This window comes from Coenobita brevimanus, chromosome 7 (assembly GCF_032717465.1).
Source record: "Coenobita brevimanus isolate Jiangsu-jjx chromosome 7, ASM3271746v2, whole genome shotgun sequence".
In the NCBI taxonomy this organism is placed as follows: domain Eukaryota; kingdom Metazoa; phylum Arthropoda; class Malacostraca; order Decapoda; family Coenobitidae; genus Coenobita; species Coenobita brevimanus.
Window position 1 is genome coordinate 1,352,593 of NC_136960.1, and position 25,946 is coordinate 1,378,538.

Genomic DNA, 25,946 nt, shown 5'->3' on the forward strand with positions numbered 1-25,946 from the left:
TTCACAGTTAAGAGACTGGATTCGAGCCCGGGCCCCCCAAACTTTAATACCGCATTACATCCATGGAACCAGGAGGAAGAAACCCCACTTCCCATCTTAGCTAGGCGGGGTTTTAGATGGTTCATGTGACAGTATGGTATAACTCACTTGTTCTAAACTGACTAAGATCTCACACCCCTTTCAGATAGGTCGAAGGCCATGTGCAGTCGGAGTGGAGGGTCAGTTTGATTAACAACCACCAATTTCTTCTTCACTAGATCCTCCTCATTTATAGTCGTGTCCTAAAGCTTCCTAGAAAACCAAGTGAATTCTTTTCCTTTGCCACTCCAACTCCTTTTCTCTCTCGTCACTTCCTTTTCTCTGTCCCTCTCTCTTCCTCATGTCAGCATTCAAGCGGCTCTCACCGTTTCTTCACCTGCGTTTTCGAAGTTCCCATCGCATCTCTTAAAATCACAGCCGAGTAAATTCTTTTTCCCGTCTTTCTTGCAATCCATTCTCTCTCTCTCTCTCTCTCAGGTCCCTTCAGCAGTTACGTTAAGTGTGTAAATGTGTTCCTCATTTGTGTACCGCCCTCTCGCTCGTTCGTAATACCGTGTCCACTGTTCTCTTCTCATTTTGCTTCCTTCTCCCTCCCTTTATAGTTCTCTCTCTCTCTCTCTCTCTCTCTCTCTCTCTCTCTCTTCACACTGCTCGTTGCCACAGCAAACGTTTAGTACCTTGGGTATGATTTTTATAGAAAAAACATCTTTATATTACTGAAGAAAATGTAGAGAACCACAGTTATGTAAGATAGAAAATGTTATATCACGATATTTTTATGGGTAACAATTAATTTTGACAGTAGCGTTTTACACTACATAAGCTTAGACTCACACACCTGAATAAAACGTCCGGCGTCAATAGATGTTGAAAAAGGTTGTCCCGACCTGAGAGGGATAAGAATTTGCCTAATTTAATCCTTCTGTCTGCGTGTTTCTCTGCATTTTGGTCTATTTCTGCATTTGTACTTTCCTCTTACTGTGCTGGATCCTTCCCACCTCGTGTATGTGTGGGACTGCTGATATAAATGAACTTATCCACATCTAAAAGTATGGTATTATCATAGCTAAAAATATGGTTGTCAGGTATATTGAGAGACTAAATCAGTGTATGCGAGTGAGATGGCGTACCCCGATCTAGGATGAGATGGAGGGATGGAGTAGAGAGGTATATGAGAAAGAGGGGAGGTGGGTGAAAGTTGAACGGAGGGCTGCGAAATGACAGGGGAAAGGGTTACGTGGAGGCAATTTGTTTGTTAGCCACGTCATACGGGATTATGGCGTCTGGCTATAGACACAGATATACAGGTATAGCTTAATAACTTTACTTCTATAATCAAACATAAAGCATTCTGTTTTGTAACGAGATGCCACACATATTTCAGAGACTGAATAGGTTTGCTACAATTCTTTCACGGCACTGGCAAACCTTTGGTATTTTTACTCGGGTTAACACATAACTATATTACTGAGCAAAGACGAACATTTCACAGTCAGAGGGTTACTAAGAAACAACCTCCATTATATATCCAGAATCAGCTCTGAAATTGTCAGCGTATCACTTAGCCATTCTTTCCTCAGCCTTTCATAACCTTATATATGTCTGTTCTAAGCAGCCATTAGCATATCACACATCCTTCCTCATGAATTGTTTTCCTTTGTTTACAATTTCAGTGTGTAAAAGATGCGTAAATGAGTGTAAGAGTATGATCTCTTCTCAGTGGACACTGTCGATAGCTTGTGTGTGTGTGTGTGTGTGTGTGTGTGTGTGTGTGTGTGTGTGTGTGTGTGTGTGTGTGTGTGTGTGTGTGTGTGTGTGTGTGTGTGTGTGTGTGTGTGTGTGTGTGTGTGTGTGTGTGCTTATAGTACTTACCTCATGTAATGAGTGGTATTACGATGATGCTCTGTCTATTGTCAGACTCCATCATCTCATTAGAGGTGACCGTTTGCCTTTGAGTTAATTGTTTTACGGGGAGGGGCACTAACCCTCCGCCAATCCACTTGTTGACATGTCAGGAACACGTATGGGTTTGTTATATGGTTACCGTCTAGCACTGTAAATGGTTTTCTGGTTTATAAGAAACCATTTGGCTTGTCACTAAACGTAAAGCCACCTGACAAGGAAGGGAGAGTAATAAAAAGTGACGGGAAAGATGGGAGGAACAGGAGGAGAGGAGGGTAGACACGGAAAAAGAATGAAAAAAGTGAAGGAAGATGTACGCAGCTCTACATCAAGTGAGTGGATGATGGTCGCCACTACCTACCACCCATAATGATGATACTTTCTTTAATATTATAAAGCATTCTACAACCGAGCTAAGAAACTGATACGTGTCAGTAGGTAAGTAAGAGAACATGCCACACCCTTCTCTCATTCCTGCAGTGAAGCTGAATTGCCCATCTAAACCTCCATCTACCCTAACACATACTTAATTGCCATAATAAATCCCCTGCACGGCAATCAGTAGTTTTCCTTCCACCTCATGCATACGTAATTGCATTTTCTGTCCCTCGTTGTTCTCTGTCTCACAAACTCTTCCCAGCTTCATAATTGCATTGAGTAACCTGTAGCCTTTCTCGTGTGCTTTATCCACCACATGTCCTCCTCCAAACCAAAGAAGGGTTAGATTTATGCCCGTCAACTGTACGAGGCTCATGAACACAAATTATCAGCTTTGCTAGGTCCCAATCTTCCCCTAGAATGTCGATATACATTAAGATCCAAAACTGCACTGGCGGGTGAGCATGGACAAGGGGGCACGTAGCTAAGTTCAACAGCTGAATCAATTACAAACTGATCCACACATTCTCAACCACTGATGAAGACACCTTGTTCATTATTCACCAGTCATTGGAATTGTTAGTCTGAATCCTACTTGAAGAAGAAATTTTGTGTTTTTCTTTCTTCAGCGACACATAATTGGAAAACCCCGAAATAAACAACTTCGCCACCTACCAGTACATAATATTTAAGCGGACGAGGAGCCTTGTTTCCTCTTCAGCACCCTCTTCCCTTTAAAACACACACACACACACACACACACACACACACACACACACACACACACACACACACACACACACACACACACACAAGCAAACATACATAGCGAGAGAGAGAGAGAGAGAGAGAGAGAGAGAGAGAGAGAGAGAGAGAGAGAGTTTCATTCAAAGTACAGATAAGCATTCACTTAAGGAAATCTTAGGCCATTTGCCCCCAGTGTCCTCAGTATAGGATGGAACTGGGGATTATCACAAATTAATAAAGAAAGGAAACTCGGGTTAGGGACCTATGAGCATAGCGACTGTGAGCCGATAAGGGGAGAGCAGTACGCTCACTACCCTTCCAGAACAATCCCTAACACAGGAACCTTGGGAGCTAATGAGTTAAGGGCAGAGGGGAATTTGGTGTCCCCTCCATACCACCCCTCAGCCATCAAGTACTTTTCCACACACGCAGATATCAAACGCTGCCTATTTTTGCCACACATCGACTGTTTTTACTTTTTAACATCAAAATCGTCCGGTGTTGGCCTCAATAAAATCCCCAAGAGTACCAACCCCAGCGAATGAGGCGGAAGCTTGTTTCCCTCCCAAATGACCCCCGACCATCAAGCACTGGTCGCCCAAGCACAGAAATTACAAGCAATCCATTTTAGCCACATGAATCCTAAAACTTCTTTTTTTCTTCTTATCATGGGGCAATTTCATTCATCTTTATACAGACCTTCTGAATTGGTGGGGTTAAAAACAGTCTTCTTTTACTCTCTTCTGGTAGACTTCTCTCCTACCCTGAAGAAAAATTATCTAGTGGCCGAAGGAATTATATTTAAAGCACGTCATCTGATTGAAGGGGTTAAGCGAGAACGTGAGCCGTGAAGTGGCCGAGAGATAACTGAGCACAAAGAACCTCAGGGTGGGATCGATAAGACGCCGGGCAAGAACAATGAACACGGGCATTATGAGCGGACAAAAGGGTGGTGCACAAATGAGGAAGACATTACTCGCTTATTTATGAAACGCTTGAAGGGGACAGGACGGGAGAGATGGGGACTCTGGTGGACAGAGAGAGAAAGAGAGAGAGAGAAAGAGAGAGAGAGATGGAAAGAGAAAGAAATGATGACAAGGGGGATGAGAAGGGTATTAGTGTAAGGTACGGTAACAGGGAAAGAATTTACACTGGAACATCAGGATTTGCCGGGTCAGCGCGGGTGGCATGTTTTGCTTTACCTGTGTGTGTGTGTGTGTGTGTGTGTGTGTGTGTGTGTGTGTGTGTGTGTGTGTGTGTGTGTGTGTGTGTGTGTGTGTGTGTGTGTGTGAACAAAGTAACTTTTTTAAAACTAAACTTGGTGAAAAGGTTTAAGGATAGCTAGGGGCTGACCGACTGTTTTTGAGACCATTAGGTCACACGTCATGGTTACAAGGCTAAATCAAAGTCTGAGCTAACATGGTCAGCTTGATCCAGATTAAGGCAGACTTGGGGATAGTGTTCTGGGTAAGCAAGAACAAAGGGATTCGATTTTGAAAACAATGAAATTCCTTCGCTGTCCCTACAAGATGAAGTAATTCGTTTTTCAAACACTTGGTCAAAAGTCAAGGTCACAGGAAAAAAATAAATGCTTGGCCCTTAGACCAAACGATGGGCGCGAGTGTTGCGCTCTGGGAGTGCTTCTTCTTGTTATTAATAATATTTTTAGAGATGTGACGGGAAAGGTGGAGGAAACTGTTCGATAAAGATAAGGTTGTGGCGATGCTTCAATGAATGGCAACAGGGGGAGGAGGGATGGGGTGAAAAAGTGAACGAGAATGAAAGAGAAGGATGAAGGGAGAGAAGTTATGGGACCTGGCACAGAGAAGGATGAAGGGGAAGAGAAAAGTGAGGAAAGGGAAGAAATGGAGGGAATGTGAGGGAAGAGCAGTGGACCTGGGAATTATGAGCGGACAAGAGAACGGTGCACACATTTTCGCGTTTATGAATCTGCCAAAACTACTGAAGGGGACACGAAAGGAAATGTGGGGAGAGAAATGATGGAAGAAGGTGGATGGGGAAATAGGAAAGAAATTATGAAGGGAGAGAGGTGGGGAGGAGGGGAAAAAATATGAGGGAGAGGAAGGAGTGTGGAGGAATGAGGGATGGATTGTAATGGAATGGGGAAGAATTTACAAGGTTATGAAATTTTGGGGGGGGCGATGAGATACTGGAAGACTCTGGTGAAGAAGGTGGTAGGGGCTGCTGAAACGATGAGAGAAGGATGAAAGATGGATAGGGAAAAAGAAGAAGAGTGAGCGGGAGGGAGTGTGATGAGAAGGGAATTTACTTAATCGTCTAGGAAACTTGAGGGGCGCGGCTGGGGCTGTGAAGTGTTGTGAAGACGAGGTGGGGTCATGGGATGCAATGATGGAGGCGGCAATAGCAGCAAAGATGAGCCAGGAAAAAGAGGGAAGGAATTTGAGGAAAAGGGACTTCTTAGGGGAAAGTAACTGGAAAGATGAAAGAGAAGGGAAGTACTCGTGAATATAGCTGGGGGGGGAAGAGGTATGAAGGAGTATACTGTAAATGTTGAAAGGGAGTGAGGTAGGAAAGAGTGCAAGTCTGTGAGAAAGAACGCGAGTTGACGAAAGAGAACTGATGATGATACTGAATGTCAGAGAGGAAGTGCTTGAGACTGCTGGAGTGGGATTCACTGGCGAGGAGAGGGCTGAAGTGCAAGGTGATTGATAAAGAGATCGAAGAGAAGAGAAGAGGAAACCAGGAAATGTGAGTGGGAGGGAGTTGGGGAACTTTAAGTGGTAGGCGTCATTGAGAGAGATCGAGTGGAAGGAGGAGATGGCTAAGAGTCTTGGAGCAGGAGGTGGTCACTAATTACAGACTGAGACCACGAGGCTGCGAAATCTGAATGGGAGTGGTTGGGATTGTTGGGGTGGGAGTCGCTGATGGTTGATGGGAGGGTTTGTGAGAAATGGTGTTTGACGTAGAGGCTGAGAGAAACTGGGAAATCTGAGCTGGATGCGGCAGATACTGTTTGAGTGACAGTCGCGATGAGTGAGTATGAGTGTGAGGTAGAGTGAAGGTGAGTGTGTAAGGCAGGTGGAAGGGAACAGAGACGTGGGAGCTGATTAGTGAATATACTTGAAGATGAAATAATCCATTTTAATAGCCACCGATTATAATATGTGAAATTAGGCGATAAAATGACAGATTAATAGATAAAACGAATAAAAGCAGAAGAGAAAAATGGGAGGACAAGAGTAAAGGATGAAACGAATTTACGTGAGAGAGAGAGAGAGAGAGAGAGAGAGAGAGAGAGAGAGAGAGAGAGAGGATAAAAGTAAGAGCAGGCAGTAATAAACCGTACGAGGGGCATAATGAAAAAAAAATGTGAGAAAGAGAGGTGGAATACATGATGGAGTAGTATGTGTTGTGAAGTCAGTATTCTGGCGACTAACTTATTTTTTTAAAGACATCATCATCATCATCATCATTATCATCATCTTGCTCGTAGTTAAAATGCACGTGTTGAAATGATGGGCTTACCCCACGAGCAAGGGTTCATGTCCCAGAGAGAGAGAGAGAGAGAGAGAGAGAGAGAGAGAGAAAGGTAAGACAGCAATTAGAGCGACAGCAGGCAGTAATAACACGTAAGGTAACTGTATCAATGGTCTTTTTATACTTTGTACGGTTATCACCCTAGGATCTCTTCAGCAGTACAGGAGTAATGTAGACTTTATTATTATTATTATTATTTTTTTAGCATTATCAAACAAATAAGAAAACGAAATAGAAAATGTGGAAAGGCAGACTCAACCTTAAGTTAACCCTATATGTTCAATTTGCGTTTCACTATGATAATTGTAGATACTGTAGATATTTCACTTCATAAACTCAGGAACCCCTTTTTCTTACTAGAGACAGTACGCTGCTGAAATATGAAAAACAATCTCCTTAACGCTCTGCTTAGTTATCCTACTAAGTAAACCAATTTTATAAGGTTAAAATCATTGTCTGTAGCCCTTTCATAGCGGTAATGGAGTTTAGGGTAATTCATTTTGCCTAACTCTTGGCAATATTCTTCATTATTAAGAAACGCTACTCCGTCAGAGGATTAAGTAATTCCATTTTGCATCGGGTTTTTATAAATTACCCTTACCTGAGTAAAATCGTCTGGTCGTAGTTGGAATAGATCTAAAAGGGTTAAAGGAAGAAACATAATTCGCAGGAATGAGGGATGAGTAAATCGAAAATTTACCGACAAAAAGTGCAAGATTACGAGGGGTAAGGAAGGAAAAGTAACGCCTCGAAAATCCCATTGTGAAGATGTGTAATTAATTCCTGGAAAAATGATAATGGGGTGGAAAAGCCAGCGCCAGTAATATTCATTAGTCGGAGAAATATGTGAATTCTACGCAGGGTGGGCAGGAAGTCATGAGGATTTGGGGTGAGAATAGTAAAGCCTAATGGAAATGAGAGTAAGATGGAGATGACTTTTTTTTTTTTTAATGCAAGGAACATCTTTCCTGTCACTACTTATTGCTTTTCTTTCCGTTACAGGTGGCTTTACATTGAGTGACAAGCCAAATGGTTTCCTGTAAGCCAGGAAACCATTTACAGCGCTGGGTGGTATCCATATAATCAAACCATACGTGCTCCCTAAGTGTCAAGTGGGTTGGTGGAGGGTTAGTGCCCCTCCCTGTAAAACAAATAACTCAGAGTCAAATGGCCACCCCGTACGGGATTATGGCGTCTGGCAATAGATAGATAGATAGAAGAAGGAACCAAGACCAGGAGTCCGCAAATATATACCCTTTTCACGACCCTATTTATACTTATTCCCTCCACATGACCATACCATCCAAGCACGCACTCCTCAATTCCATTATTCACTGAATTCGTTACTCACGTCTTTCGCGAATCACGTTCTTTCGTATCCTATCCACTCTTCGCACTCCACACACATTTCTTAACAACTCAGTCTCCACTGTTCTAACTCCTGAACGATTGTTTACATCAAACATGTCTCATACACATATACTAATGCAACTACCATAATCCCATGCAATCCTCTCGCAACTCCCACTCTCAAAACCTTAGTTTCGTATAATGGCCTTCATAGCACTCCGTTAGCCTTCCATGTGTCACTTTGTTTTCCACTTTCCATACACATTTACCCCTCTATTCCGTCATTGAACCTAAATACTTAAGCTCTCCCAATAATCCAAGTTTTTTCTATATTCACCATGCTATGACACTGGAAGTCACGTTCACTCTCCAAAGCCATCACTTTACTCTTATCTGTATTTAACTTCAAGGCAAACAGGACACAGAAATCAGCAATACTGACAATGATGGCAGAAAACATATGCATGACCCCCATAACAACATTACTGTCGGAAAAGAATAAAAACATAATAGACAGTGAAGTCTCCTCGTCCATGTCTCTTTCTCTAAGAAAAAAATTATCCATCCTTTTGTCTATATAGCCATCTCTCTCTCTCTCTCTCTGACTTTTCATCTATCTCTGCCTGTCTATCTGTCCATCTGTATTTCTTTGTCTCTGAATTTCCCTCTACCTATTTATCTGTCTATCATTTTATCCATCCATTTTCCTCCCTCTCTGTCCATCTATCTATCAATAATGGCCAATGGAAATGGGTCAGAAAAAGTGAAACATAAGTCTTATCTAAGAAAACAAAGGGTAAAGACGCTAGGGATGGAGTATTGAATCTAATGGTTGGAGAGGAAGGAGGGGCACTCAACTGGGCAACAGGTAAAGTAAACAGAGAGAGAGAGAGAGAGAGAGAGAGATGGACGGACAGACAGACAGATGTGAAAGGATGTACGAAGGGTACTGCAGTGGAGCAAGTTTTAAAGAGAGAAAAGTAGGTGTGAGCACAGTGGTGCAGAAGTGTGTGTGTGTGTGTGTGTGTGTGTGTGTGTGTGTGTGTGTGTGTGTGTGTGTGTGTGTGTGTGTGTGTGTGTGTGTGTGTGTGTGTGTGTGTGTGTGTGTGTGTGTGTGTGGAGAGAGAGAGAGAGAGAGAGAGAGTTAATAGTATGTTGGAGTGCATGAGAGAGTGTGCGAGAAGTGAGAGAGTGTGTTTAAAGTTGGTGGTTTGCCAGCGAAGTTTAGGAAAGGCAGAGTGTGTGAAATGCGTCAACAAAGTGAACTTAAGGTTCGGGAAGAGAGAGAGAGAGAGAGAGAGAGAGAGAGAGAGAGAGAGACGTTGTTTTTGTCTTTTCTTATTGACAGTTTAACTCGTAAGGAAAAGCTGTGATTTCGAAGACTTGAATGATATATCAATGGGTATGTGGGTCACTGAGCTGGGTATGCTCTTTTTACACTGCTATTATGTGCGTTCTTCATTCTTCTATGTGTCTATGATCCCCTCCCACTCCTCGTATGTGACCCTAACGTTTGGGAATCGTGATGATGATGATGATGATGATTTAACCTTATATAGATAATTAAATCTAAAAACTACTGACAATCGCGCCCCATGCATATATCTGCGCATGATTATATACACATATGGTTATATCTACACATACACATTGATACACATACACATTCCCAAGATGGTGTTAGAAAATACTTTTTAAGGTACACTAGATTTACCATTCAAGCATATGCACTTACAAACAAATACACACACACACACACACACACACACACACACACACACACACACACACACACACACACACACACACACACACATTCCATTGCACAATATTCACGCATACTCTGCAAAAAGTTGAACAGTATCGACTTCCACATACCAACACTGCCACCACCGCCATACACACCCTCATACACACATGACTGAGCGCATTCATGAACGCTCAAACACACATACATGGATGAACACGTATGCCCACATTCTTACACACACACACACACACACACACACACACACACACACACAAGGCTGAGCACATAACTACACACACACAAGGCTGAGCACATAACTACACACTCACTCAATTCAGAACATGCGAACACATTGTTTTGCATGCATACTGCTAAACGAGTACATTATTATCAAACAAGAATGTAGGAACGGCATCATCGCGGTGAAAAGATAGCATCTCGTATGACACTTGAATGATCTTGTTTTATGGGGTTCAGAGAACAAGTGAAAGAAAAACAGAAGAAAAAGAAAAAAAAACTGAGAATGGTAAAAAGACGAGAAAAAGAAACGTGTACAGAGAAAATGAATGAAGAAGAAAATAATGTGTGTGTGTGTGTGTGTGTGTGTGTGTGTGTGTGTGTGTGTGTGTGTGTGTGTGTGTGTGTGTGTGTGTGTGTGTGTTTTCCTCTCTTTGCTCTTGAACCTATTTATGTATTTATAAAAGAGTAAAGCAAAAGCAAGATATTAATTACAAGCCAACAAGCATACCGATCATACAAGTCAGAACATAAATTACCAGGCACTGTGTATACACTTTGGAAAAAATAATCAGCAACATTATCATCAATATCATCATCACCGTTACCGTCAGTCATTTTCATTACTTTCCTTACAGGCGATGTTTATCATCATTATATAATTAAACCATATAACCAGAACATACGTGCTCCCTACGTGTCAGCAAGTGGGTTGGTGGAGGGTTAGTGCCCCTCCCCGTAAAACAAATAACTCAAAGTCAAATGACCACCCCTTACGGGATTATGGCGTCTGGCAATAGATAGATAGATCTTCTCTTCTATTGAAAGGCGATCAGGATCCACAAACAGGATATGAACCAAACGGTGTTACGTAAGGTTTTTCCCTTTTGTACTTTCTGATGAAATTTCCATCCAATAATTTCTGTTTAATCACATGGTGTTCTCTACTTACCGCTCTAAATTTCAGCTGTAGGGTGTTATGGGAGGGGGAAGAGCCTTGTTATACTCTTAATGCCTACTTAAGCCCTTAGTCAGAAGCTGCCTAGGTTTTATGTTCCCTCTAAAGAATCAAACAATGAAATGACCATGATAACGCAGTGACATAGCCAGTCCACCCCACCCAAAAAATACAGCCGCAGTGGAAAGAAAGCCAGAGAATTAGAGGACAAAAGAACGTGTGATGATTCCAGCGCCCCAGTGTAAGTGGATCGATCACGCTGCAAAAGAAACGGGACGTGAGGGAATTGGGAAAATTAGTGGTTGAGGCAGCGAGTGAAAAAGGAGAGTGGAGGGGCGGTGCGGGGGTGATGAGACAAGAGGGACAGTGGTAAAAGTTCTATGACTGGGGGGATGCGGGTGGGGTTGGTGGGGAAATGGAGAAAAGGAGTTATTGAATGGTAGATGAATAGGTTGGTAAGAATTCATTCACTGGAGGGTTGGGAGAAAAGCCTGTGTTGAGAGAGAGCAATAAATGTTGGATGGAGGTACTGGACGATGAGAAGGGTGGTTACTGACGAAGCGTAAAAATAACAGATAAATGGAATGGCCTTTCACGGGCAATGGAGGAGATGAGAGGCTAAAGGAAGAGAGTTTATACTAAAGCTGTGTTATGCTTGAAACATAAACTAGCTAGAATGCACTCCGAGAGCGCATACTTCCTCCATTGCCATTAAAAAGGATCCGGATCCTCCCTAAAATTTAATCACTTCTTTCTTGGCCCATGGTCCACCATTCAACAAAATTTCATTGAAATTCAGTGAGAACTTTTGGAGATATTGTGCTGGATACTTCGGATCCGGATCCAGATCCACCCCAAAATTTAACAACTTCTTCCTTGGCCCATGGTCCACCCTTCCACAAAATTTAATTGAAATTCTTCGAGAACTTTTGGAGATATCTTCTGGACAGACTGACAGACAAACATAGGAGAATACATAACCTCCTCCAAGAGGGGGATAACCAGAGAAGAAGCAAATTGTGTGGGAGAAAATTTGATGACAGATAAATGGATCGGCGGTAAAGTTTGGTACGTGATGAATAGGAAACCAGAGGATGGATATTTCTTGTTACAGCGATTGATGATATATGAATAAGGTATACTGATGGAATTTCTCTTGACGGGGGAATGGGGTGGGGTGCGGGGTTTCGATTGGGGGAGATTACTCTAGGATGGCTATTTCTTGTTACAGTGATTTATAATATATAAATACACTATAATGACGGAACTTCTTTGATGGGGAGAAAGGGTAGGAGGGGGGGGGGTTTGGGCAGGGGGAGCTTACTCTGAGATGGAGCAATGAAAATCATAAATAATATGAAACAAAAGTATTCAAGGGCAGAATGCTAATCGTCCGCCAAATATGTTGTTGGCTAAGGTACAAGTTACCTAAAAACCAAATATGAAGAAAATTGGCAAACCTGTAAGGAATTCAGTCACCGCGTTTCATAGAAAGCTGAAGAGAGTGATTGTAAATGTGTACAAGGGGAAGGGTAATGCCCTCTAAAGAGGAAATTGTAGAGGCATAAAACTTTTGGACCAGACAATGAAGGTAATGGAGAGAATTCTGGAAGGTATGATCAGAGAAAGAGTGAATACTGATGAGATGCAGTTTGGGTTTATGCTGGGCAAAGGGACCACTTATGCCATTCATATTCATTGTTCGACAACTTCAGGAAAAATATACTGAAAAAAAAAAAAAAAGAGGGGGATCTGTACTCTGTTTTTCTTGATCTGGAGAAGGCCTTTGACAGCGTCCCTAGGGAGGTGATGAAGTGGGCAAGGAGAGGGCTTGGAGTCGATGAGTGACAGGTTGGAGTGGTTTTGGCTATGTATGTGGGTGCTCACACCCAGGTGTGAGTGAAGGGAGGTTTGAATGACGAGTTTTGCGTGATTACTGGTGTGCATCAGGGGTCAGTCTTGAGCCTCTTGTTGTTTATCATGGTGCTTGAAGCCCTCTCACGCAACTTCTAAAATGGACTCCCCTGGGAGATTTTGTATGCCGATGATTTCATACTGACTGCAGTGAATGAAAGGGAGGTGGAGGGAAGATTTAGGAAATGGAGAAATGGTATGGGACACAAGAGCTTGAGAGTTAATGAAGATAACACTAAGGTGATGGTATTTAAGGTTGGTGGCGGCACTGTCAAAGAAGAGGGAGCATGGCCCAGTGCAGTTTGCCACAAGGGCGTGGGAAGTAATTCCATCTTGGCAGTGTTTGTGATTAGTGGATGCGTAAGAGATGTAGTGGTATTAGAGGCAGACTGCGAGAAAATGCTGATTTCATGTGTGCGGCGTGTCGTTAAGAGCATGTGGAGATTGTCAGGCATGAAAGGATTGATCTTGCTGGTGAATCTCTTTGATGTATGGAAGAATTTTATTACTTGGGAGACATGTTATGTGCTGTGGTGGACGGGGTTGTCGCTAGTTCTGTGGCTAGAGTGGGCAGTGCTTGGAAGTAGGTAAGGAAGTTGTTGCTTCTGGCAATGAGACGTCTCTCTCTCCATGCTAAGAGCTCTTTGTATACGGCATGTATTGGGAATGTGGTGCTCTACGGTAGGGAGACATGGGCAGTGGAGGAAGAGGGTGTTTGCAGGTTCAAGCGTACTGAGAAAGGTGACAATAATTAGGTGGATGTGTGGTGCGTCTTTGAATGCGAGGCTGGGGGGGGGGGGCTGGGTTTGTGATGGAGGAGTTGGGGGTAAGGATGGGACTGAAGTGTGTTGGTGTTGAGATGAGGAAAGGTAGACTGGGTTGGTTTGGGCATGTGGGGAGGATGGGGGCTGTTAATCATTGGATGCAGAGAGTTTTTTCTTTTCTTTTTAATGCTAGGAAGAAGGAACCAAAGGCCACGAGCCCGCAAACAATTCCTTACAAGAGAAAAACAAGATACAAGAAAGAGCCAAATTCAAGATCCGAGGATAACAAGTGTAATGGAGGTCTACTAGCTAGGCAGACAGATGACAGAAAGAACTTACTGTAAAATACAATCGTGATACACTCCTGCCCAACACAGAAAATTACCATCACTGTCGTCATTATCCTAACCCTGTTTAACAATGATGAATGGGATGACTTGGATGTAGAAAAGAGAAAATGTTGCCTAAAATAAACTGAAATAATAAAATCAACAAAACTTTTAATATTCACCCACACATTTAACTAATGAGTGGACAGCAAAATACCAGTGATAAAAATGGAAAGAACTAAATATTTCCTGAGAGAGAGAGAGAGAGAGAGAGAGAGAGAGAGAGAGAGTTAATGAGAAAAAGTGTTCTTGTAAAAACTGTGATGGAAGTGAGCAGTGTAATACGATACAATAAAAACCGCTTGATTGGGAACGGAAGGTAATGAGAGCTGTATTTCATGCGGTGTGCGTGTTTGTCTGAGAGAGAGAGAGAGAGAGAGAGAGAGAGAGAGAGAGAGAGAGAGAGAGAGATTTTAAAACAAATGTATGTCATGGCAAAAGAAAATAAAACACACCTAACACCATGACCGGCCAATTGTTAAATCGGACATAATGACTCAGACTCGCAGACCAGGTTGACAATGATGAAACTACACACCTCTTCAGTACCATGATTTTTTCTCATTTCCTCTCCATGCTATCCACCTTATTTATTTTTTCCTACTGAATCTTATAGTCCTTTACTGCTACATTCGTGTTTTTCTTTCTATGGGCGAAAGGGAGTTGCTTCAGGCCAAGATTACTTTACTGTGCTTTAGCTACGAAGATTTCTTGTATTTTTGCTATCTTCGCGTGATTTTATTTTGTTTAATTTGCTTTCAATATTTTATGCCATCTGCCAAGGGAAGGTAAGAATATTACACGTACACATGCAGTCGCTTATGAGGTGCTGGAATGTTTATCGAATGGACGAATAATCGATCCCCCCACCATGCAGATATGAATTTCGTCAACAGTATCCACTCATCTCTAGCAGAGGCCAGGTCAGTCAGTCACACTTAATTATTTTGAGATGTAAGATGCTTCACTCTAGCAAAGTCCATAAAAGTACATCGCTTTAGCTCTCTAAGGATTTTCAAATGCAAGGTGCTTCTCTCCAGCGATGTCTCATATGGCCTCGCGTCTATCTAACTGGCTGCTCAGAAATCTCCGATACCATAATCCCTCCCCCATCATTATACCAAAGTTGAATGAGACAGCGTGATAACATTGTGCAGTAGGGACTGTGATTATTAGTGCCCAAGCATATCTTTAGTATGATCGGTTACGCGTGAAGGTACTTAGAAAAGAGATTACTGGTGGGCCTCAGAGAAGGAACCGTCTAATCGGTAGCCTAATGAGCGATAATGAAAAACGAGTGGCAAGACATGCATTATTTTCCTCCTTAAAGCACCCTACAAGCTTTCAAAATACATATAGTCAATCAGTACGATTAGTTTTTTCTTGTTGCCGCCAGGTGATTATATGCCGGGTTGATTTTACTAGTATGGGAATTGGATGGAATGTAAATGGATCCTTCCAGTCCGATGGCTTGTTTTACAATTTATCTCTGCTACCACCAGACGAATTTAATCTTCTCCATTTCCAAAGCAATCTCGTAAATTGGATAAAATAGTCCGAAATGCGCAATAACATGTATATACATGTTATACAGTATATATATATATATATATATATATATATATATATATATATATATATATTATACTCATTATATGATCCATCAGTTAATCTGAGTAATGTTCGCTGAACCCAACCCTTAAATTTACGCATGAGTTTCTACTCACCGTGCCTGCGCCACTCACCTGGCACACTTCGCTCCGATGCTCCGAAAAGCGTAGTAAGACTCACCGAAAAATGTGTAGTTCCAGTTCAGATCAAACAGAGGGACAATAATAAAATCTACCTTTTTGCAGTTTTAGGAAAGCTTCACAAAATTTTAGCAACTGTTATGTACTCTGTTAAATTTAGTTTCAATTTTGCCATACGAATCATCAATTAGTCTGAATAACTTTCATTAGCTTAAGTTATATATTTCATCAGTTAATCTGAATTATATTATTCGAGCCCAATCCTCAAATTTACTCAAATTTCAGCTCGCCATGCCTGCTCCGCTCGTTTGGCCTGCTCGCTGCGACACTCTGAAAAGCGTTGTTAGAAACACAGAAAAATATGAAGTTCCAGTTTATGACCAAGAGAGGAACTCTACAGAAATCCACTTTTTTGTAGTTTCAACAAGGTTTCACAAAATTTTGGCAACTGTACTGCAATCACACATATAAATTCGCCATAAAAATTTACAATGGTCTGAACAGTTTAGAGCTGTATAATTATGCGTTTCCCTCGGATTCCACAGACAGACAGACAGTCTCCTTTATATATTTATGGATAATCCCTGGCAAATCCTGTGAAAACATTTAGTCAACTGATGTATAATACTTTCATTAACCATTACAATTACAGTAGGTAGGCGTATAACAAGTTCGGTATAGGAGTGTGCTAGCTGAACGTTATTATCGTATTAATGTGGTAAATAACCCATAATCTGAAAGCAGTAGAATGATTATACTGTGGTACACAAATAATTACTACCAAAGGTATGTGTTGCCCCCGAAGGGTTGTTGAATAGGCTACTGGTAGAGTGCAACAGATGTCGCTGGAATATTATTATACTTCTGGCAACCCGGCACGACAAGATTTTTTTTCTTGTCACGTGTAACCAATGGGAGCTGTCCTGTCTTCCTTACAGAGTTTTTGCTCCCCATCCCATACTTGCCTAGAGTTGCAACTACTTCAGACAATTTCTGTAATGCTACCTCCTTAAGCCTGTCAGATGACCTTTTACTTGCGTCTTATATGCATTGTACCCAGCTGTAATCCAGGAAACCATTTACAGTGCTGGGTGGTAACCATATAACCAAATAACGGAGTGATGTGGAGCCTATAATGGTGACCTTGTTAACTGAGTGGAGAAACGCAAGTGTGGCATCCATCAGGGAACAAAACTTCAACACTGCTCCTTATTGTGGCGAGGCAGCAATCTAAATGACACGCACTGGGAAGAGGTCGTAATGTTTTTTTTTGAACAAACAGCATACACACACACACACACACACACACACACACACACACCCACACATATATATATATATATATATATATATATATATATATATATATATATATATATATGTGTGTGTGTGTGTGTGTGTGTGTGTGTGTGTGTGTGATGCATTTGTTAGTGCGTGGAGTGACTGGTGGGCCTCAGGGAACGGACTACCTCTTGAATAGCCACAGTGAGACATTAAAGTGGTACACACACACCTTTTGGTCAGCAGTTCACCACAATACCACTTGACCAAGGGCACAGAAGCCAGTGTCATTAACCTCCTCACTAATGATAATGCCTTTATTACTTTGCCCTTGTTACCATTACATTTTTTTATTCAGTTGGAGAGAGAGAGCTGTCGTAGTGTAGTCCAAATGACGGCTATTGCTCCCTTCAGTACCATGCCATATTGCAGATTTTATTGTCGGAATCTGACACTTACACTCAGCACAAAAAAGATTCATAGGGAGCTGTTTGAGACATAAGCTGCTAATAAGGAAAGTATTAGATCAATCAGAGTTACATAACAGGCAAACTAAATAACACACACACACACACACACACACACACACACACACACACACACACACACACACACACAGGGGTTAAGATAATGATGCACATTTACACAGATATTATAAATTATTTTAACTGCAACAATAATAATAATAATAATAATTATCATTACCATTATTATAAAAGCTACTCACAATAATCATTCATCATTATCACAATATCTTCAAATCATTATAATTATCATCCTAAAACCAATAAGAAATTGCCAAATATAGCTGCATAAACTGCTTAGTCTTTTTTCCGTTTTCATCAACATACCTTCTGAGGTGAGTTTCGAAATGCGCTCGAAGCTTTGTTTATTCCAAAATAGCAATTATGTGATGAGTATAAAAACAGATGAAGCCATCAGGATACAAAAATAACACCAACTTTTAGACTATGAGAGCTAAATCTGACGATAGAATTTATGTATTACCTTACCACGTCGATAATTCTGTTGGGACTGTGACTGACTTCCTGAATCGTTTGAAAAGTGGGATTCGAAAACATCACCAGTAATTTGTTCAGTATGCTATGCACTTCAATTTACAGATATGTAGTGTCAAACTTAATGAAAATCTTCCTGTAAGTGTAATTTCTAGTGTAATGCCGTGAAATAGGCTAAAAATGACACTACAAACGTAAATACTCATCACCCAAGACAAATCCAAGGTCATCCTACCGTTTCGAACACGATCCAGGCCAAACAGAGGTAACATAGGCTGATAATAAGCCTGAAGGTTAGTCACAGTCGAGCATTTGAAGGGCGAGGGTTCTACTTTCTGAGATCGAGATTTCACAACTTGTTTTCCATGGTAGTGTATTATATTGTTTTTTTTTTTTTTTTTTGGTGTTTTATAGGAATTGTGTTATACAATAATCCTTATATTTTATTTTTTTTTTTAAATACCTGACGCTAAAGCTAAGTTTGCTATATAAAATCTTTTCAGATGCTGTCCGTTAAGGCTTTCGTATTCGCGGTATTGTGTGCTGGGGTGAGTGTTTAACCTTTTGTAAACATATTCAGTACTTTTCTGCATCCAGAGAGTTTGTTGACATTACTTCTGGAAATAAAGCCATATGATTAAACTTGTCAAGGGAGAAACTCCTTAGTTCATAAGGTTATAGTTATTTTGGAACTCCTGTACGTAATATAATGGTGACACTGGCCGCCAGTTTATTTTATTTTTTTCTTTTCCAGGTTTGGTGCCAACAGTACGCGACCCACACTCCACCACAGGTTGTTGCGACTCAAACATACACTGTCACAGACACTGTAAGTAACTGGGAATTTCCTTCTTGCTACACTAGTTTTGCTCCAGTAGTTTAGTCACTTGTAGGAGCTGTTTAACAGGCATACTTTATTCTGAAGTTTAGCAATAACTTCTCTACCTTTTTAGTGAAGTTTAGGGTAAATGCCAACAAGTTTTTTTTCTTCTAAAGGTAGTAGATTGGCAAATTACTAGACCTCTGTGCCAACTAAATATAAGTAAAGGTGTACAACAGCTCCGTAAGATACCATCAGGTAGAATTTGAGTACTTGAAATTTCGCTGAAATGAACCAAAAGAACAGTGTTTTATAAGATATTCATTCAGTGGAAAGCTCGAGATATTTTTTCCGGGGGCGACAAAACTTGAGCAAAATGCAAACTATGGAACATTTCATTCTTCAGTTATATGCCACCTTTATCTCCTGACAGATACTAGGTACCAAAGTTCATTTCCGAAGTAATCGGACTCATTGCTTTGGGTGAATTTTTTACGTCCAATGCTGATTAGATATTTTTTTTCTCTTGTGAACTTTCATTGTTGATTGTAATTGTATTGGATAGTTTTGTAACGGTAGATCGGAATGTTGACCAGAAATTATCTAATACTAGTTACCTTATTGGAGGGTTTAGAATGAAAAGTAATTAAAAGATTCATCTAATCCTCTAGATTTTAAATGAAGCTCAAACAAAAAGTGCTCCTATAGGTTCACCTTAAAATCCAGCTCTGATTGTTCTGGAGAAAATGGAACCTACATTTATTTTTTTCATTGCCAATTAGCCACTGATAACATTTCAGCAAATGTATCTTTCGGCAAAGATATATTAGCTAGTTTTGAAGATGCCCTCTAATTTTGGTGATTGTAATACAGTACTAGAGTTCTCAGTCAGTACGGCATAAAATCGGTATTCAGTGATTAATATTAACCGTTTCAGACTACAGTGACCCACACTCTTCGTGTGACCCAGACCAGTGACATCTGGGTGACTGACTACACCACATACACCGCCACAGCCACCCAGTACATCACTTTCTGGAACTACCAACCTGGGAATCTACGCACATACACCTCTGTGATCAGGGTCACTTCGACGCCCGTAAGTCAGATTGTTGGGTCGTTTGACTCTAGACAGCTTAAGTGCTGCTACATGCCAGACAAATTACGTAAATACAAATTTGACAGCTCGTTTTGCAGACATGAAAAAAAGATCCAGAAACTAGAAAAACTGTTCAGGCTTGCTTCTAACAAAACAAAAAAAAGTGGTGGCAGAGATAAGTACTTAAATTAGAATGATAATGTAGTGCTTTTTTTCTTCCAGATTGCTATAGTCACTGCGACTGAATGTATAAACTCGGCCTTGACAGAGACTTCAATCTTCACGAGCTTTATCACCTCTACGTCCACTGTAGACTTGGTTCAGAGTATCACCCACATTGCCGTCGCTCACCAGGTAGATTTTTTTATAGAATCTACCTAGAGCCGGACCTATTAATCGGTTCCATTAATTCCATAAGGGAACGCCACAAATTTATGCTTCTCCTCTAACACCCCCCCCTCTCGTATACCTGTCTACTGCATTCCTCCATCTCATCCTTGGTCTCCCCTTCCCTTATCCCCCATTAACTTCTCATTCTCTCTATCCTCTCCACATGGACAAAACTCAGTCTATTTCTCTTGATGCTTTCTATCACGATATACACTCTACATAACTTCTTCACTTCGTTTGTCAGAGTACACATGCTCCTCTAATAACTTATTCCACACTCTTTTTCTGGCTTGCTAAAACAAGGTCCAAACTTTGTTTCCATACGTTAGTGGGTATCGCCATACGATCATGGAGTGACCTCTTTACTTCCACGATCGCTTGCCTGTTGTCATTTTCAATTAAATAAGTTTCCATGTTTCACTTCATTCTGTCAATCCTCTATTACTTAACAACAAAGTACAGAGTTGAACTGTTTCAACCTCTCTGTCTAGCCTAATTATGCATCCAATGATTGTATCCTAAAGGCCACTACTTCACTTTTCCCCAACATTCACCTGTTTACTTTTCTTTCAAACTCACCATAACTCTAAACAAGCCTTGCCGATGCCATCTGTTCCCAGCATCAACTGCCATACCATTATCTTGACTACATCCATATAGAAACTGAACATCCATTGAGACATGACACATCGGTTTCAAACACCGCAAATCTGGTTAGATTCACCATCCACATGTACTGTACCCCTAGTGCTTTCATACTAAAATTTGACAGCATCCAACAGCTTCCCACTAACTCCCTATTTTAAACATTACTCGTCTGTCCACTGTCATATGCTTTCCCCAGACCCATTAAGGCTGCATAAAACTTTTCCCTAACACCTCAAGATTAATATTTGATCCACACAACCTCTTAACTTCCTTAAACATGTTCTAACACATGCATTATAGCTACTATTTATAGGCTGTTTGTTCGGGAAGGGAAAGCATTGTTGAAGTTTAAATCTTTAGTTTGGATCTGTTGCATGAAGATAATACTGCTTACTAAATACGTATAATTGTGATGGAGTTGCTTAAAGTTTGGAAATGATGTTCAGTTCGGTTTACAATTTTTGTAGGGGTGTAGCTGATTTAAAGCTTGACTAAAACTTAAAATTTTTCAGGTACACACTGTTCCTGTCGTCAGTACTCAGATGCTCCACCAAAGTATCATTACAACTGTGACTCGGATCCTTACCACAACAGTAACGTCCACTACTCTCTATGGTCAATAGATTTATATACCATGTCTTTAAAACATTTATGTAAATAAAAAGAATGCATTGGATTGTGGAATATCTATGTAAATAAAAATAATGCATGTTACTAAAGATTCATTCACCTTTTCTCTTTTTTTGAAAGATGTTTAAATAATTTTTAATCCTTTCGTACAGGATTCACTGGAACTTGATAGCAGTGTGATATTGCAATAGTTTGAATATTTTCTAAATCTGGTAAAATAAAAACTGAGGTAATTACGAAGTTGGTTAAAACACTGTTTGAAGGACAGATCGACCATTTCTTAGTCCTGTCAAGGGCTAAGATATAATGGGCCTTTACCTCTAATAGCTTCAATTATCGTAAAGCTTGTAAGATGGCTAGGTAAACACTATAAGTAGAACATTTGGCAGATGCCTATTACAATGTTAAGCATATACAATTGCGCAGCCATCCAAGCGAAGACCTTGATGCAGGATTTAAATATAATCTGACACTCTTTGTGCTCACGTGTGGCCAAGGGACTGTCCTCGGCGACGTGATTGCGATAGTGTCTTGTGCTGGTAGTTGGTTAATCATTAAAGGAAGTGGTAGGAATATAACTTCAGCTACGTAATATTATTGCTGAACTCGACTCCAGGTACTTTCAAATATATATCTTTAATGGCTAGTTAGGTCAGTTGAGACTCCACACATGACTAATGAAATCCAACCCATTTAGCTCTGTCGGTTTACGTAAGTATTCCATGGGTGATCTATTTGCAATTTCCTGTTAGTGAAGACATACCCAGTGCAGATATTACACATTAACTGCTCTGAACATAAGTTATGTAGTAATAATTCATGTGATCCATCCTCATTTTTCTCTTGATCGACTAAGTATAACTTTTTGACATGCTTGGCAAATACATTAAGACGCTTATGTAATTTCATTAAACCTGCCAAATGTTGAAAACAGTACTACAGTACAGTACTTAATATATGGCGTGCTTAGGGCTTGGCTTTATACCTTTATAAACTGACAATTCTACTTTGATGAACTGACAAATGTTGGAATTTTGGGAACACTACAGCTCCTACAGCTGCAGTCGAAGGATGACCTGGCAGTTGCCAACCTAAAATTTCACTGGATTTACGTGTGTCCTGTATTTAGGAAAGCACAAAAAATGCCGAATTCATGGAAGGACGCCAGAAATGACAAATTGGTTTCAGTGTTCTTCGTGCTTTCAGTGTGAAGTATATTTACAGTACATGTATTTTATCTAATTACCAGAGTCATGAGTCTGGTGGTCCTGACTAAATTGGCCAGGGGTGAAGTTCCAGTCTGCTTGAACAGAACTGATAAACTTACCGTCTTAGGTTTTCCGTTCACAGATCACAGGATTGAACTGACCGCACATATAAATGAAACCCATTCTTCCTATTTACTGTGTCTCGAAAGTTACGTTTGTAAGAATCTTTAAGTAAGGGCTTTCCTCACTATCTGCAGAACAGTGAAATGGTTAAGATGGGCAGTACAGATGTATGGAATTTAATGAAAAGGAAAACTTCTTTACCGCGAGATTCACGTAATACACAGTACATACACAGTAAGTTGGCTCCACATTACCTACACAGATGGTGTGGTTTCAGGATAGTTTTTTTTTTTAATTTACTGTTTCACATGATTTACAGTTCGTTTAGACGAGTACTGTATTAAGAAAGCGGTGTGCATACAAAAATAAAATGATCTGAATCACTAAAAACCTAAAGACGGTAAGTACACCACTGCACTTGAGAAATGTCTTTAAAAAATCGTTCACTGTATTTCTAAGACGGAAAATTTTGCTGAAGGTAGAAAGAACTTTATTGAATGGGTTAATGGAGGTTTCCTAACTCCATTACATCTCCTTCAAGCTGACAGTTTACCTGCAGCCCCGATAATTGCAAGAGACCTTTTGAAAAATTAACGTGCAATTATAACATATCGTTTCAGGTGATTGCGGGAAGCCAGTGACGCAGGCAGGATGACTCGTTTGCATTTGAATGACCACAAAGTTCGATTCATGGCTCGGTCGATTCTTGATCAAATTTTCTAGTTCCACTTCACTCGGCATTGTAATAAATTAGGGACCTGGCTATAACATGATCACTATGGGTTGAATTCTAGGGGATGACTGGGAATGCCTGACCCCCATGTATCCAATAAGCATTAGTCCGAAGCCTCCCGATTCTTACATTGCCATTTACTACACTGTTCAGAATCGGTTTTCCACACATGATAAATGCTAATCTACCGCTGTTCCATAATCCTCATCACAGTGCAGTCCATGGCAGATCCTTATTGTGCTGAGTATGAATAATCCCTATGAGTACTCGCGTGGCTAAGGTTTTTTGGGATCTCACGGCTATTGAGCGAAAATGACTGTGCAAATTTGTAAGGCACCCCATAATTGTTATTGTCATTAATGGAACCCCTGTAATTGTTTGAAGTGTTTAACCCTCATCCAATATTGCAGATCTTGGCTAGAAACAAAACATAAAGGTCGGACATATTTCGTCTAACATGTTTCAGAAAATATAGTAATAAATCTAGGGCTTGACCGCACCTTCATGTTTTTTTTTTCCCCCACCCACATGAGCGGTCATGTCTACTGTGACCCTCATTCGCTCAATCGGTTGCTCACGCACCCGAGTCACTATAACTTTTTTCATGATGAAATCTGGCAAAGTTGCAACGGCAGAGTTTTATGAACGTCACACTTATGGGCGATATTAAGGAGTAGTAGTTACTGGTGTCCTGTCTGATGGGCGTCTGGGTCGTGTCTCGGGCGTGTCTGAGGTGCCTGAGATTTGCCTCTCATGTGTGTCTAAAGTGCGTCTGAGGGGGGTGTCCATAGACAAAAGACATCTTTATGAATTTGTTGAGGTGGATACAGTTGGAGTGGATGTAGCTATCAAAGATGAAGCTTGTCTTGTTAATTATGCGATCATCAGTCCTAATATATGTCCTACATGACACTATGGTATATATAACTTATGATTTGTCTTTCAGTGTCAGAACCATAAATTCAATACTCAGCCTCTAATAAGGCAATTTTCAACTCCACAGAGGCGTTTCTGTAATCATTACTATCCTCGAAACCGAATCCGGGCTTTCCTGTCCCTACTTGGCTGCTAACTCTTTTACAAGGGTCTTGTTTGTCTCTCTGCGGAATGAAGCTTTCATGTATGAAGGGGGATCATCACAAAGCCATAGCAAACCTAGGTGGGGAGGAGAGGAACATGGAGACCGAACGGTGTGCCCATTCCACATAGCGCAAACTGCAGGTGACGTTGCCAGGTGAGTCCGGGACCTAGGATCCAAGCGACGCTAGTTACCTTTAACACCCAGGTGGCATTATTTTCATTCTGGTGCAGAGATCACAGAGTCCCTGGGATTTGCAGGGGCACTTATTTGATTAGGTAGGTTAGGTTAAATTAGGTCAGATTTCCGAGGTCGCTGACTTTTCCTTTTCACTCCTTCCTTGAACGAGTCGCAGGAAAGTTCTGCAACACTCCTTCCACGATGTGTGATCCGTGCAAAACTCGTTTCATGAACTGTTTAAATTCCTTATCCCAATATGAACTGTCATTACTGTTTTTCTTCCTCCCCCCCCCAAAAAAAAAAAAATCCTTCTGTTAGTATACAGAGCTGGCAGATAACCCACAATAAGCAAACAAAAATTACAACAATGCACTTTCCATTTCCTGCCTGCATGAAGTTTGCGAAAATAGTGCAAGATCTGCTAGGCAAATAAATAAATAAACAAAAAAGTGAACAAAACTATGTGCTGGATCCATCCATGCATTATGAACTTACTGAACGAAGCTGAGTCAAAGGTTATCGTCTCAACTACCACTTTATCAACTGTCTTTAGCTTCTCTTTCAGCCATTGTTATTTCATCACTTTTTCAACGCTGCTATTCTAAAGGTCAATAATCTTCTGAACTCAGTTGGCATATCTCCATTTTGAGGAGGGGACAAATTTAGTAGCCTCCAAACCTTTGCATTCCATTTTTGAATAATAAAGCAACGACAATATAAAAACCGAAAAACGTTTGATGCCGTATGACATAAAGATCAGTGAGTAATAACGTATTAAACTAAATCATGCACGTTGCACATCCATTTATATACCGCCAACCACCACTGTCATTAAAGCTAGGCGCCTCCTTCCCCTCCCCTCTCTCTGGAAAATCGTGGTACAGAAATTATTCCCGCTCAAACACATGCTACAATAACTGTCAATTTAATATTCTAATTGATGGTTTACCTTGCCGCTTGCTCCTTTATTTTGTTTATTTTGTCATGTATTCCTTTGGCACAGAGACGGATAAATTATGTACAAGGTTCATTTTCATTT

The 25,946-nt window shown here is 40.8% G+C and overlaps 1 protein-coding gene across 1 annotated transcript; it reads left to right on the forward strand.

The window, feature by feature from the left end:
* Window positions 1–4,485: 4,485 nt before the first annotated feature.
* On the forward strand, window positions 4,486–21,578 carry LOC145404682 (uncharacterized). Its single transcript, XM_080276236.1, has 4 exons — window positions 4,486–4,533; window positions 19,756–19,917; window positions 20,140–20,271; window positions 21,468–21,578. Exons 1-4 carry the CDS (start codon window positions 4,486–4,488, stop codon window positions 21,576–21,578), a joined length of 453 nt encoding a protein of 150 aa, XP_080132362.1.
* Window positions 21,579–25,946: the final 4,368 nt, after the last annotated feature.

Excerpts from the sequence above, each read along its gene's own strand:
- LOC145404682 (XM_080276236.1), top strand. The coding sequence starts at position 4,486 with ATGGTCAGCTTGATCCAGATTAAGGCAGACTTGGGGATAGTGTTCTGG. Across the intron at positions 19,918-20,139 it reads TCAGGGTCACTTCGACGCCC|ATTGCTATAGTCACTGCGAC; the intron begins GTAAGTCAGATT and ends TTTTTCTTCCAG. Across the intron at positions 20,272-21,467 it reads ACATTGCCGTCGCTCACCAG|GTACACACTGTTCCTGTCGT; the intron begins GTAGATTTTTTT and ends AAAATTTTTCAG.